The sequence below is a fragment of the Tenrec ecaudatus genome, chromosome 2, assembly GCF_050624435.1.
Source record: "Tenrec ecaudatus isolate mTenEca1 chromosome 2, mTenEca1.hap1, whole genome shotgun sequence".
In the NCBI taxonomy this organism is placed as follows: Eukaryota; Metazoa; Chordata; class Mammalia; order Afrosoricida; family Tenrecidae; genus Tenrec; species Tenrec ecaudatus.
In genome coordinates, this window is record NC_134531.1 from 171,964,966 (window position 1) to 171,979,096 (window position 14,131).

Genomic DNA, 14,131 nt, shown 5'->3' on the forward strand with positions numbered 1-14,131 from the left:
CTATCTGTTTTGTGGGATGGTTCTGCGAATCAAGGAAGACTGTTGACTTGCAAACAAAAGGCTATACAAGTTAGAGGCATGTTTCAAATTTCAATGGCCGTGACTGCAGTTAAGCTAAAGGGGACCCCTCCCAGGAGCTCCCCTCCCTCAGCACTTCAAGTGGAGGCCAGAGTGCCTGACGTGGAGGGAGGAGGAGGACTGACTGGCCAACAGAGCCATTCTCCTCCTGGTTTGGAGTCCAATGGGCTCTGGTTGGAGCGGGTGGTGCTTGCTTGCAGATGAAGCTCAGCTGAAAATCTGCTTTGGTGGGAGTGAGAATTCGCTAATGAAAAACACTCCACACCTTCCCAAATTCCAGGAAGCAAATTAGAAACAGCCCTCTCCATCATTGATGAGCGGAGAGCCGCCCCGAGGAGAGCGCTCTCTTCCTGCTCCTCATACTGTGCTCACCAGGGAGTCCCCTTCCCTGGGATCTCCATGCTCATCTGGGGCCTCTCCAGCACTGGATTCTTAATAGAACGCAAAGTCACAGACTCACTTGCCAGGAGGCTCTGAAAATAGACTCGCTGCTGCTTTTTCTTTCTTTTGCTCCCAGGTGTTTCTGGCACAGCCTAGAAAAAAGAGATCCAAGGACAAACTGTGACCTCACGAGATCTCAGAAGCCAGGATCTCTCGAGGTTTGCAGCAGTGGAAACTTGCAAGAGCACACAGCAAGCCCGCCTGGTTGCCACTTTATGAAACTGAAGGACTGACTGCATCTTCTGGTGTATACATCCCAAAGTCCTTAAAACCCAACAGACTCAGTGGTACACGTGGAAGCTGTCATGCTAGGCACGCTCAAGTGGCTTCCTATCTACAGCAGTCAGATTTTTATGTCAACTTGAACCTGTGTGAAAGTGTAGGGGTGGAGTCCAACCTACCAATCAGGTCATAAGTTGATGATGTCTCCTTGGGGGTGTGGCCTTTTAATAAAGAGCGACACTGAGAACTTCTTCTTCTCTAGCCCCTTCACCTTCCTCCTTGCTGGGATTCTGAGTCTGCCTCCAGGGGTGCCTGCTATGTCTCCACCAACTGTGGATCCCCAAGACTCTGTGTCCATTGGCCTCTGATATCCCTGCTTCTCACTTTGTTTTTCTGTATCCTCAGCCTACAGCTCCAGGAGTCTGAAGAGAGCCCCGGCTAGCATGGGACCCATGGACCTGAGTTGGACTGGGCTGGGATGCCTTTTTGGGTACAAAATCACTGTGTGATATAAAGTTCTTTCTTATACATACATGAGTGTCACCAATTTTGTTTCTCTAGACTACCCAACCTAACACAACATTTGAGCTTGGGGTATGGCCTGTACTTTGAAGGGAGAGTCGGGATCAGAAGATGACTTCAGCCAAAGAAAATGACCTTGGGCGCGGCCGACCATTGCTTTTAACCTGGAGAAAATGGCTGCAAGTGAGAAGCAGAGTGTGGCTGATGCAGAAGCTCTGACGGGTGGGAAGGAGGGCTGGTGGTGTTGATATCTCATAATGAGCTTCGCGATGGTTACTGGAAAGTGGCAATAAGAAGGCAGAGGGAATAGGCTACAGCAGGCTTCTCAATAGGAATATTATGCCAGCCACATTTGTAAATGAAATTGGTTACTTGCCACATTATAAAGCAAAAAAAACAAAAACCAAACCAAACACACATAAACAGAAGACATCAATTAAGCAACACATATAAAATATTTCAAAATGGAGTTAAATAGAATGTCTAGTGAGATATGATATGACGTTCATTGTCAAAAAGATATTTTAAGAGTTACCTTGAAGTTCAATGTGATAAGGAAAACATCAATACAAATATTATTGAAATTTATGCACCAACTATTTTTTCAATTCAATAGAGTGAGTTTTATTTCTTAATTTCCATTTTCTTATTTTATGCACTAACTATTAAAGTTAGTGAGGAAGAAACTGAATTCTAATATCTTCCGTCTGAAATAGATCAACATGAAACAAGATGCACTGATCCCTCCTCCCCCCAGCAGAATGCACTACTGAGGACAGCACTGAAACTACAGCTCAGGGAGAGGGGTGCGTCTAATCAGAGCACACAGGAGCAAATAAAGAGGGAAGGAGAGAGAGTGGAACACATGCTGGTCCACCAAGCCCCAAGGATGATATTCCTGCTCAGAGCAGTCAATGTATAGAGAGGACCATAGCGCTGGTCCCATCACGAAACACGATGTCCCTCACTGACCCATAGCAATACGTGGGACAACACTGGAGATACAATTCAGGAATTGTGTGTGGTCGAAACCCAGTACACTGGGGTGAAACACTAAGGGTGTGCAATAGAGCAGTCAGGGGAGCAAAGCAATGAATTCCCTGGAGAATACCAAAAACAGACTCTGGGGCCAGGGCGTGGCACCCCATCAGACTTTACCGAAAACACTTCTAAAGGTCAACACACAGACCTGTAACTATTTATAGGCTTTTCTTTTTTGGTAATTGTTTTGTTTTTGTGCTCTTTATTGTATCTGCATGTCTGTCTAGATAAGCTAGGTGGGGTAAACAATCTGGAAGAGAAAACACTAGGGCCAATGGGTTCTTGGAGGACATGGGAGAACAGGAGAGGGGGAGGTAGGGGAAAGGAAGGGGGTTGTCAACCAACCCAGGACAAGGGAACAACAAGGGATCTAAAATCAATGGTGAGGAGGGCGTAGGATGCCTGGTGGGGCTTGATCAAGGGCAATGTAGTCAAGAGGGATTACTAAAACCCAAATGAAGGCCAAACATGACAGCAGAACAAGAGGAAAGTCAAAGGAAATAGAGAAAAGAACTAAGAAGCAAAGGACATTTATAGAGGTCTAAATACAGACACGTACATATGTAAATCTATTTATATATAATGATAGGGGAATAGATCTATGTACATATATTTATATGTTAAGTATTAAGGACTTTGGGCCTCTACTCAAGTCCTCCCTCGAGCAAAGAACTTTTTTCTAATAACCTGGCATTCCATGATGCCTAGCTTCCCAATACGATCACTATAGACAAAATGGGTGCATAAGCAAATGTGGTGAAGAAAGCTGATGGTGCCCAGCTATCAAAAGATACAGCGTTTGGGGTTGCAGATAAATAGGCGACCATCTAGCTGAGAAGCAACAAAGCCCACATGGAAGAAGCACCCAACTTGTGTGATCATGAGGTGTCCATGGGATCAGAAATCAAAGACCCAAAACAAAACAAACAAAATCATATTGATGTGAATGAGGGGGAGTGCCGAATGGAGACCCAAGTCCATCTGTAGATAATTGGACATCCTCTTACAGAAGGGTCACAAGGAAGAGATGAGCCAGTCAGGGTGCAGTATAGCACCAACAAAACACAACTTTTCTGTAGTTCTTTAATGCTTCCTCCCCTCACTATCATGAACCCTGTTCTACCTTACAAATCTGGCTAGACCGGAGCATGTACACTGGTACAGAGAAGAGCTTGAAATACAGGGGATCCAGGATAGACAACCCCTTCAGGACTAATAATGATAGTAGCAAGGAGGGTAAGGGGGGAGAGAAGGGGAACCGATCACAATGATCTACATATAACCCCCTTCCCAGGGGGACAGACATCAGAAAAATTGGTGAAGGAAGACAGGTTGGTGTAAGACATGAAAAAAATTTTAAAATAAATTATCAAAGGTTCTTGAGGGAGGGAAGGTGGGGAAGGGGGAAATGAGCAGATTCCAAGGGTTCAAGTAGAAATAAAATGTTTTGAAAATGATGATGGTGACAAATGTACAAATGTGCTTGACACAATGGATGGATGGATGGATGGATTGTGATAAGATCTGTACGAACCCCAAATAAAATTATTTTTAAAAAATGAAAAGGATGGGGGTGGGATGCATTGTTGGAAACAAAAGAATGAACAGTCTTGGAAAATACGGCCTTGTTGATAGAAATGAAGCTGGAGAGTGCATGGTAGCATTTTGCAAGAGCAACAATTTGTTCATAGCAAATACCTTTGTTTCTTTTCTTTTTTAATCATTTTATTGGGGGTTCATACAACTCATATCACAATCCATACATACATCCACGTGTCAAGCACTTTTGTACATTTGTTGCCATCATTATTTTCAAAACATTTTCTTTCTACTGGAGCCCTTGGTATCAGCTTCTCAGTTTCCTCTCCCTCCCCTACCTGCCCTCCCTCCTGAACCCTTGATAATTTATAAATTATTATTTTTTCATGTCTTACACTGACCAACGTCTCTCTTCACCCACTTTTCTGTTGTCCGTCTCCCAGGGAGGGGGTTATATGTAGATGCTTGCGATCAGTTCTCCCTTTCTCCCCCTACCTTCCCCTTACCTCCTGGTATGGCTACTCTCAATATTGGTCCTGAGGGGTTTATCTGTCCTAGATTCCCTGTGTTTCCAGCAATCTGTACCTGTGTACATCCTCTGGTCTATCCAGATTTGTAAGGTAGAATTGGGGTCATGATAGTTGGGGGGAGGAAGCAGTAAAGAACTAGAGGAAAGTTGTATGTTTCATTGGTGCTATACTGCATCCTGACTGACTGCTATCCTCCCCGCAACCCCTCTGCAAAGGAATGTCCAGTTGCCTACAGATGGGCCCTGGGTTCCCACTCCGCACTCCCCCTCATTCATGATGATATGATTTTTTGTTCTTCGGTGCTTGATACCTCATCCCTTCGACACCCCGTAATCACACAGGCAGGTGCGCTTCTTCCATGTGGGCTTTGTTGCTTCTGGGCTAGATGGCTGCTTGTTTACCTTCAAGCCTTTAAGGCCCCCGATGTTATATCTCTCGATAGCCGGGCACCATCCATCTTCTTCACCACATTTGCTTATGCACACATTTGTCTTCAGCAATCATTTATCAGGAAGGCGAGCATCATGGAATGTCAGTTTAATAGAACAAAGTGTTCTTGTATTGAGGGAGTACTTGAGTGGTCACCCTAGTTTAAACAAGGTTGTAGAAACTCTAATTCTGTCCATTGATCATCAGCTTTTCACTCAGAGTGCCATGGCGAGGACCCCTGGCTGTGAAGAGAGTTAAAAGCTAGGGAACACTGCCTGCCACTATAGAGATTATAATCTAGGCGAGAACTGATTGGTGGGCTGGTCAATGGCCTCAAGCAGACCACAGACAGTTCTGTTATTCTGTTTACTATTTTTAAAATATTATTACATGAAATTGTTGCTAAGGTCAAACGCTGGAGATTTTCGGTTACAACGTAGATTTCCAGCTTTTCTTAAAAACCTGGTATTTGCTTCAGGTACCAACTGGCGCCCCCTTGCGATGGAGTACATAGTGTAGTGTCCACAGTCCACCCCACCACCCAGCCCCTTGCATCCCACCCACTGGTTTCTGTTTGCAAATTCCTGTTGCCATCTGAATTTGCAATCCCCAATCTGGAAGGAAAGAGCACGGACTCTCCAGGTAAGTTGTGTTCAAGCTTTGAGGTTCGTCTGACTCGTGCATCCCCACTTAACAGGTGAGAAAACAGACCTCAGGAAATGGAAATCAGTTTTCTTGGGTCAAGACTCAGGTGGAGGCCAGGCCTGCTGACTTCGGGCCCTGGCTCAGCAGCTCTACCACAGCCTGGGCATGTACACAGGACAAGTGTACACAAAGCTTTCATCGAGAGGGCAGGTGTGTGTGTGTGTGTGTGTACACGTGCATGTTACAGACATATCTTGCTTCATTGTGATTAGTTTTCTTGCATGATGTAGATACTGATATTTTTATAAATTGAACGTTTGTGGTCAGCCAGTGTCGAGTAAGTCTGTCAGTCAGTTTTCCAACAGTACGTGTTTACTTGTCTGTCACATTTCGGTAATTCTCACAATGTTCAAACTTTTCATAGTGACCGTGCACATTTCATAAACTACGTTGCTGATAAGTGCCATCAAGTTGGTCCGACCCAAAGCAACCCCGTGCACAACAGGAAGAAACCCTGCCCACTCCTGTGCCAGCCCCACCATGGTTCTCATGCTTGAGCCCATGATTGTAGCCACTATGTCTACCTCGCTCATGGACAGTCTTCCTCTTTTTCATTGTCCCTCTGCTTTACCAAGCAAGATGTCCTTCTCCAAGGACTGATCTTTCCTGACAACATGTCCTTTAAGGAGCATTCTGGCGGTACTTCTTTGAAGACAGGTCGGTTTGTCCTTTAGCAATCTGTGGCACTCTCAATAGTCTTCACCAGCACCACAGTTAAATGCATCGATTCTGCTGTCTTCCTTCGTCAATGTCCCACTCTCACATGCACATGCGGCCCTTGAAAATACCATGACTTGGGTAAGGCGCACCTTACTTCACAAAGTAACTGGGAAACGAACACTGAAGGAAATATGACCAAGACTATATTCCCTAACTTTTAACAGGGAATCTGGAAAGCAAATATTCCACGGTAAGAAAGACACTTTAGTAAGTTAGAGATAAAGTCCAAGTACATTATCCCGCTTTAAATATCACTCCCACAGATTTTGCCCTAACAGTTATGCTGCCTTAAAGTGAGCACATGGTTGATTCTGTCTCCCTACAGAAGCAGACATTCTTGCTATCTCCTCCCGCTGTGGCACCCATCCCCCCTCATGCCTCTCCCCAATTCAGGCATTAGGTTTCCTCACCTGTGAGCTCAGGGCCTTTACTGGTGCACCACCCACCTCGAGACGTATGTAACTACCGAATATGCATGCCTTATTGCTACCTACAAATATCCCAAGACAGTAAAGATTCTGTCTGTCTGCGTGGACCTGGCTGCTGAGATCATGGCCATCCCAGAGATGAGCATATGACTATGAAATGTATCTGATTCCTTTATCTTCTTTCCTATCCCACCTATTTTCCATGACTTTACTATAGTCATTATATATTATAGGCGTACAGTTGCACCTATAGAGCCTGCAGTTGTTAGTGGCTGGCTTACTCTAACAAGTTACCTCCATGCTTTTCAACAAATTTCATCATCAACTACAGAACAGTTTAAACACAATTTTCATCTGCACTGGGAAACCAAAAACTTGGTATGATATTCACTTTATTTCTCTGTCCTAGAACCAAGGATGCATTAGCTCCGAGGGACGCTTGTGTGCAAGTAGTGCATTGACCAGGGCACACACATCCAGGAAGATTACTTGCTCTGAAAAAGATTTAGCATATCATTCTTTTGAAAAATAAATAAAGACTAGAACTTGCTTATAGGAATATGAGGTATGTGGCAAGCCATCTCCCGGGGAAGAAAAGCAAGGTTTGCAGGCCTTTGATCTGGAGGCTGGAGTTGGGGAAGGTGGGGGTGTGGAGGAGGAGCTGTCATCTGGGCTGGGCATTCTGGGTAGGAAGCCCTGGGGCTGCAGGAAAGAAGCACCAGTCACCTGTGTCCAGCCAGACGAGGTGGGACGAAGGGAATAGCGAGGCAGTCCAGAATGGAAGTGCTTGCAATAAGCAAGTAACTGCTTCTCAGGGAGCTGAGCCGAGTATCTGATGGAGACCTAGCGGTCTCAACGGTGAGCCCAGGTTTGTGAAAGCAATCACAGTCCATCCGCATGGTGATGACAGAGTGGGTCTGAAAACATGCTATGGTGAGAGGACCAGGAGACAGAGTTAAGGGGAGAAGCCAAGTTGCGACATGAGTTAAAAAAAAAAAAAAGAATGATGTCAATAAAGAGAAATGTGCTTGTATGTGTGGGAAGTTTCCAAAAGGACATAAAGGATTAAGGGGCTGGAATGTGTGGAGTTTTACTTTTCATTTTCAACATTTTTGTGCTATTTGGCTCTCTTATGATGAGCAAGAGTTATTTTTTAAAATAAAGTTTAACAAAAGATACTCTGAGGCTTAAGGATGAAAGAGCTGGTCTCACAGCTTTGAGATGGAGAGGAAGGAAACAGATTGAGGGGAGTGGGATGTGTCCGAGTGAGAGTTCTGAAACGTGGAGGAGCGGGGCTGGCTGTGGAGTGGGCAGCACAAAGTGGGAGTAATGGGTCTGATGAGCAGACGACAGAGGAGGCGAGGGAAGGGTGGGTGGGCGCATGGAGGGTATGAGAGACAGGCTTTAAGCTCTACTTACTGAGCCCAGGTCATATAGTGGTTGCACCTTGGGCTGTGATCCAAATGGTCAGCAGTTTGAAACCACCAGCAGCTCCGAGTGAGCAAGACCGGGCTTTCTCCTCCCGTAAAGAGTTGTAGTCTTGGAAACCCCCAGGGGGCCACTCTGTCAGCACTGACTCGATGGCAGTGAGCTTTGGTTTTGGCTTTTTGAGCTGAGCATCAGAGTCCTTGAGTCGTGCAAGTGGTTGCTAAAAGGTTGGAGCTCTGCAAAGACAGGTCTGGCAATCTACCGCACTTTCAAAATATCCGTCACTGGAATTCCAATGAAGCACAGGTGGACTCTGACACACAGGTGTTGCCATGAGTTGGCTTGACTGACCAGCAACTGGTTGGCTAACTATCATCCCCTTAGGCCAGCGGTTCTCAACCTGGGACCCTTTCACAGGGGTTGCCTAAGACCATCGGAAAACACCTAAGACCATCGGAAAATACATATTTCTGATAGTCTTAGGAACCGAAACATCGCTCCTCTATCCATCTCCAGACGGGTCTGCCCACATACAGATATCACGCCGGGTGAAGACTGTTACCCATGCTACACCATGCATCAGGACAAAATTTCATTGGTTTGTCATTAGAAATAAATACTTCACAATATATAATTACATATTGTTCATGTGATTAATCGCATTCAGTTTGTAACAATGAAAATACATCCTGCATAGCAGATATTGACATGATGATTCCTAACAGCAGCAACATTAAAGTTATGAAGTAGCAATGAAAATAATTTTATGGTTGGGGGTCACCACCACATGAGGGACTGTATTAAAGGGTCGCAGCGTTAGGAAGGTTGAGAACCACTGCCCTAGGCTAACACAGCCACTGCTGTTAGTTCTGCCCAGCAGCGGAATACCGGGCAGCTGGGGAAGGTAGCCAGTGTAAGGAGACCATCTCATCTTTAAACATGGTGACCCCTTGAACGGTTCCAAGCAGGAACCTGTGGTTAAAGAGCCGAGGAGGCCCACACTGAGGTTGTGAAGTGCTCACTGATGGTGTTAGGGGAGAGCCCAACATTAGGAGCAAGAGTTTAGCTCTGAGATTAGATACAGAAACCATGGGGCTAGAGAAAGTAGAGCAGGATTCAGACAGGCCTTAGAGACAAGTAATTAAAATACATCTTTATAATGTATTTGAGAACCTTTGTGATGCAGTGGACTAAACATTAAGCTGCTAACCCTTTCAAGGTTGGTGCTTCAATTCCACCCTCTGGGAGAAACATGAGACTGCCGGGTCCTGGAAAGATGGACAGTCTTGGGTCCCCAGGACTCGATGGCCTGGCTGGGTGAGTGGGTGGGTGGTGCAAGGCGTAAGCACTGGCTGCTAAAGCAAAGTCAGCAGTGTGAATCCATCAGCATCTTTACCTAAGAGGTGACCTGTCAATCTGCTTCCACAGGAGTCCTGTGGTCCGTTCAGCTCTGTCACATAGGGTCCCCATGAGACGGGCTCTCTCCTGCCATCGCCAGTTACAGTCTGGGAAGCTCACAGGGGCAGTTCCACCCCGTCCTCAGGGCCGGCACGATGGCAGTGAGCGAGTCTGAGCCAGAACCCAGTGAACAGCACCCACAGAGTACTTCATTTGAAAGTGTGTGAAGAGCAAAGAAATAATGAGCTCAAACGATCCGAGACCGCGCCTCATACTCAGAAACTACGAGCTGCGATGCCTAACTCGGACTTTGTTTTCATATTTGCCCGCGTGCAGGTCGCCCTCCCATGAGTCATGAGCTGTGGTCGCTTTTGGCGACCCTGAGCCCAGATCCCCTTGCGCGTGGCGAGAACGAGTTGTCACGAAGAAGGGTGCACTTCAAGGGCTGGCAACGCGCGGCACAGGTAGTAGGCGCTCACTAAACACTACAACTCTGATGACCATCCACGGAGCGCAGCCTAGCGTCCACGTTACACTACCGCGGGCAGACGCCGGCAGACGGGCCCTCGCCACCCCCGCCGCAGCGCCCAGAGCCCCCACCCGCCTGGCCCGTGGGCGCGCGGCGGCCGGGCCAGCACTCACCCTCGCCCTCGCAGGCCACGTCCCGGGTCCCCGGCGGGCGTCGGAGCCAGCACCTCTCCCCGCGCTCCGCCTGCGCCTGCGCCTGCGCCTCCGCCTCCGCCTGCACCTCCGCCTGCGCCTCGCACGCGAGGCCGGAGCCCCACGCATAGCTTCCCCATCCCGTCATCGTCCTGGCGGGCGGGCAAGGTCACGTGCACCGCCGGCGGCGCGCGGCGCCCGCGGGCTCGCTCTTCGGCTTTGGTTTGGATAGAACTTCCAGCGCCGCTGACGACGTGTGTGTGTGTGTGTGTGTGTGTGTGTGTGTGTGTGTGTGTGGTTGAATCCGCAAGCGCTGTGCCTGAGGGGATATGTGTGCGCGTGCCTGTGAGCATTTGCCCCCGTGTGGATTTGAGAGTGCGCATGAGTAAGACGATTTCTAACAGTACGTTCCCCTCCTATAGACTGAGCAGAGGCACATCTAAGGTGGGGTAGGCATAGCGCGTGCCCTGGGCGCCCCTGCGCAGTGCCCATTAACCCCTGCTCTGCCCAGAGGCCTTCCTCCAGTGTGGGCGACGCAGGCGTGGGGTGGGGCTGAGCGGGCTGCAAGAACTCGGGGTGCCCACGAGGAGCCACAGGTGTGAAAGAAGCTTGCTGAAGCTCCTGGGGCCTGTTGGCTGCCTGCACTTTCTGGCAGCATGGTTTCTTGCAATGGGAGAGGAGGGGCCTATTACAATTTAGAGATTGCCCCCTAGGCTCTTGATACCCTTCCTAGTCTTTGCGAGAACAAACTTTCACTGTTTGCCATAGGCACTGTTTTCTATAGCTACGCCTCTGGTACTGTGTATATGCTGCAGATTATGAATCGTTGCACCTCAGGGCATATACCGAAGATTACGAATCGTGTGTTTAGGGCTGTGTGTGTGTGTGTGTGTGTGTGTGTGTGTGTGTGTGTGTAACATGCATAACAACTCCTGCATGTAGGCGTTGTTACACATCCCGGAGACTGCAGGCTTGTGTGTGATGGAAGCATAACTTGGTTTCTGGCTACGCGTGGTAGTGGCTGGATATGTATGGAAGGTGCATAACCACATTCTAATGTGCATCGACTTATATACCGCATTAGGCAAATCTGCTGCAAACACCTCTTCAAAATGCTAAAATGAAAGGATACCATTTTGAGATCTAAAGCGTCCCTGAACTTTCCGTCACTTCAGATGCAGTGATGGAAGATCAAAGGAAAGAAAGAGGAAAACACTTTCTGCATTCAGATCATGGTGTTGGCGGAGAGCGCTCCGGTGTCAGAAGAACAATGAGCACATTGCTCCTGGACGAAGCGCAGTCAGAATGCTCCTTCAAGCAAGGAGGGGGAGGCCTTTCTAGCTTACTTTGGACGTGTCATCAGGGGGTCCGGCCCCTGCAGAGAGACATCCTGCTTGGTAAAGCAGAGGGAAGCTCTCAAGGAGCTGGAGTGGCCCAGTAGTTGCGACAATGAGCGCCAACAGCAGCAATTGTGACGATGGCGCCAGACGTTGCAGGGAGGTTGCACACTCACCAAGTCTGTGTGCACCTGTGTCTGTGCATGTCCAAGTGGCAGCGGCTCACACTGTTGACCTCATATGTGCCATCGTGTATGTTTTGTCTGGATGCACAGGTACATAAGGGTGGGGATGAATTCCCCACTGTTTCCCTCCACTCCAGAAGGCCAGGCTTCACTGGCCTCACAAACTCTCTGGCAAAACCTGGGTACATCGAGAGAGATGTAGTGAGGGTCCCCGCCCCCAATAGGCTGCTGAGCCTGTGTAGGTAGCAAGCAGACAGTGGAGGAAAGAAAAATAATCAGCAGCTGTTTGCCTCTAGCTATCCAGGGGTCTACTAGGCCGCCAGTGTGGCTGACTGGCAGCTGGGAGGTCATGCAGAGTTTGCAGGCAGTTCAAATGGAGGTTGTCACTAGGATTCTGACGTTGGTTCCACCACCTTGGACAAGTCACTCAAACTCATAGTTTCTAGATAGTAAGGGGAATAATTGTAATATTGCCTGTACTCCCCCCCCCACAGTTGGGACACTCACCTATAATACTGTTCAGCAAACATTGTATATACAAAGAATTATTACTAACCTTAAACAGATATTGAGGTTGAAAATCCGTGAGCTCAGTATTCATTCAACAACTGCTTAATCAGCCCTCATGAAGTGTCAGTCCCTGGCGAGCTGCTGGGGTTGCAGAGAGGTAAGCCACGTAGGCCCAGTGTCTGACCTCATGGAACGTGGAGTCTAATGGGAATGGCACAAGGGACCCAAAGGGCAATGGACGCTGGGCATTTGAGAAGACCAATACAGTGAGCTCAAAACTGGGTGGTCAAGGGAAGGTCTGGGGAGGGGAGGTGGTGGCTGACTTCTGAAAGGTACTTGAGGCTGCTGTGGGCGTTTGGTAGGTGTGAGCCTGAGACAGGAATGAAAGATGACATGTGCAGTAGAGTTAGGGTTATTGATTCAGCAACGGCTGGAACAGGAACCTCTCTGTACCATCCCACCTAGGGCATCCTGGTCTGTTCCCACATGTGCCAGGAATGGAACACACGAGGAAAGCTGCTTAGAAGTCTATGAGCTCTTCAAAATCAAAAGCCCCCTGCAAGCCCTCTCCTGGGGCAAAAAGAAAAGAAAAAGGAAAACCAGACTCACTGCCATCGACCTTATTCCAAGTCATGGAAACCCGCAGGGCAAAGCAGAACTGTCGCTGTGGGTTTCTGAGGCTGTAAGTCTTTACAGGAAAAGGAAACCTCGTCTTTCTCTCCAGAAACACCCAGTAGTTTTGAACTACTGATCTTGCGGGTAGCAGCCCAAGGTGTATTCCCTACGGCACCGAGGCTCCCCTCCGAGGGTAAAGTCCGTGTCAATGCCTGGTAGTCGTAGAGCTGGTGGTGGTAGCATCATCAGAACTGGCTAGCTTCACGAGGAGGACCGGCGAGAGAGGCTGATCCCTATGAGATGAAGGTCAGACCTGCCTCTACTCTCACACCTTTGACCAATCCTCTCCGCGCCATCCCTCCCACGGAACTCGCTGCTTCTCCTTTTGGCTTGATAATCTTCTGCCGTGGCCACATAGAACGCTCAGACCATATTGACACTTAAGTGGCTATTTAAGGAATACATTACACGTCAGGATTAGGATCAGGATCAATAGACTACATGTCAGGAGTCAGGACCAGCAAGCATGTAAGTATCCCTTCTTCAGTGTGGGACAGGTCTCCTCTTCACCTCCTCAGAACAGGGTGCTCTCAGCCCTGCCATCTATCACCACCGACTCTGCCACTGACTCTGCTGGGCCTGTTGCCCCTGGCTGCACTGCTGGACCCCTGCCAGGCCTTTGCTATTTTCAGGGTTAAAGGTCTTTTAGGAAGTTCTTTGTCTGTTCTTTCTCTACTGCTTTCTACTTCCTTGCATCTTACTGATTATCTGAACAACTTCCTTGGGGCTGGCTGCTCATATCTACAAATTCTTCCTACATTTCACAGCATGGTCCTTCCACCAAGGCCACACGCTGACCAGTCCCCTCTCAGCAAGCCACAGACATTCCGTTTGCATAGTGGGTGCAGCTAGTCTTCTGCTCAGGTCACAGTCTATCAAGCAATCCTTGGAGGGTGGGTACCAATCACAGGGCAGGCCGCGCTCCAGGGACACAGAGAAAGCATCAAGCCAAGTTGTTTATAGCTTACCCAGGAAATGTAAATCAACCAGAGTAAAAGTAACAGACCCTCTGGGTAGAAAATCAGGGCAAAGGCAGAACGGTAGAGTTTAGAGGAAAGAAAGGCAAGTTGTTTTCCCGAAAAACCAAGACACACGATGACACGAAGAAACTCATGTCACCACCATAGGAATCTAACGATTACTTACGTGGTCCCCTTCAAAAGACATGGACACTGGGACACCTTGACGAGGAAAAGGTCAATGCAAGGTGTAGGACGAGACACTGATGGCACACATGACGCCAGTGAGCATCGAGCAAGCCCCCTGCAGTGGGGAAGACTCCA

At 48.1% G+C, this 14,131-nt stretch overlaps 1 protein-coding gene across 2 annotated transcripts in view; it reads right to left on the minus strand.

The window, feature by feature from the left end:
- The window catches only part of C1QTNF2 (C1q and TNF related 2), a 28,202-nt gene extending 17,931 nt beyond the window's left edge, over window positions 1-10,271 (minus strand). Inside the window, exon 1 of one of the 2 annotated variants that reach the window (XM_075541920.1) lies at window positions 10,124-10,271. In XM_075541920.1, the coding sequence (XP_075398035.1) occupies window positions 10,124-10,270 (147 nt within the window). In that variant the 5' untranslated portion in view covers window position 10,271. Of the gene's footprint in view, window positions 1-538; window positions 612-10,123 lie in introns of those variants that run through there. The other variant, XM_075541921.1, reaches the window with a different exon arrangement.
- Window positions 10,272-14,131: the final 3,860 nt, after the last annotated feature.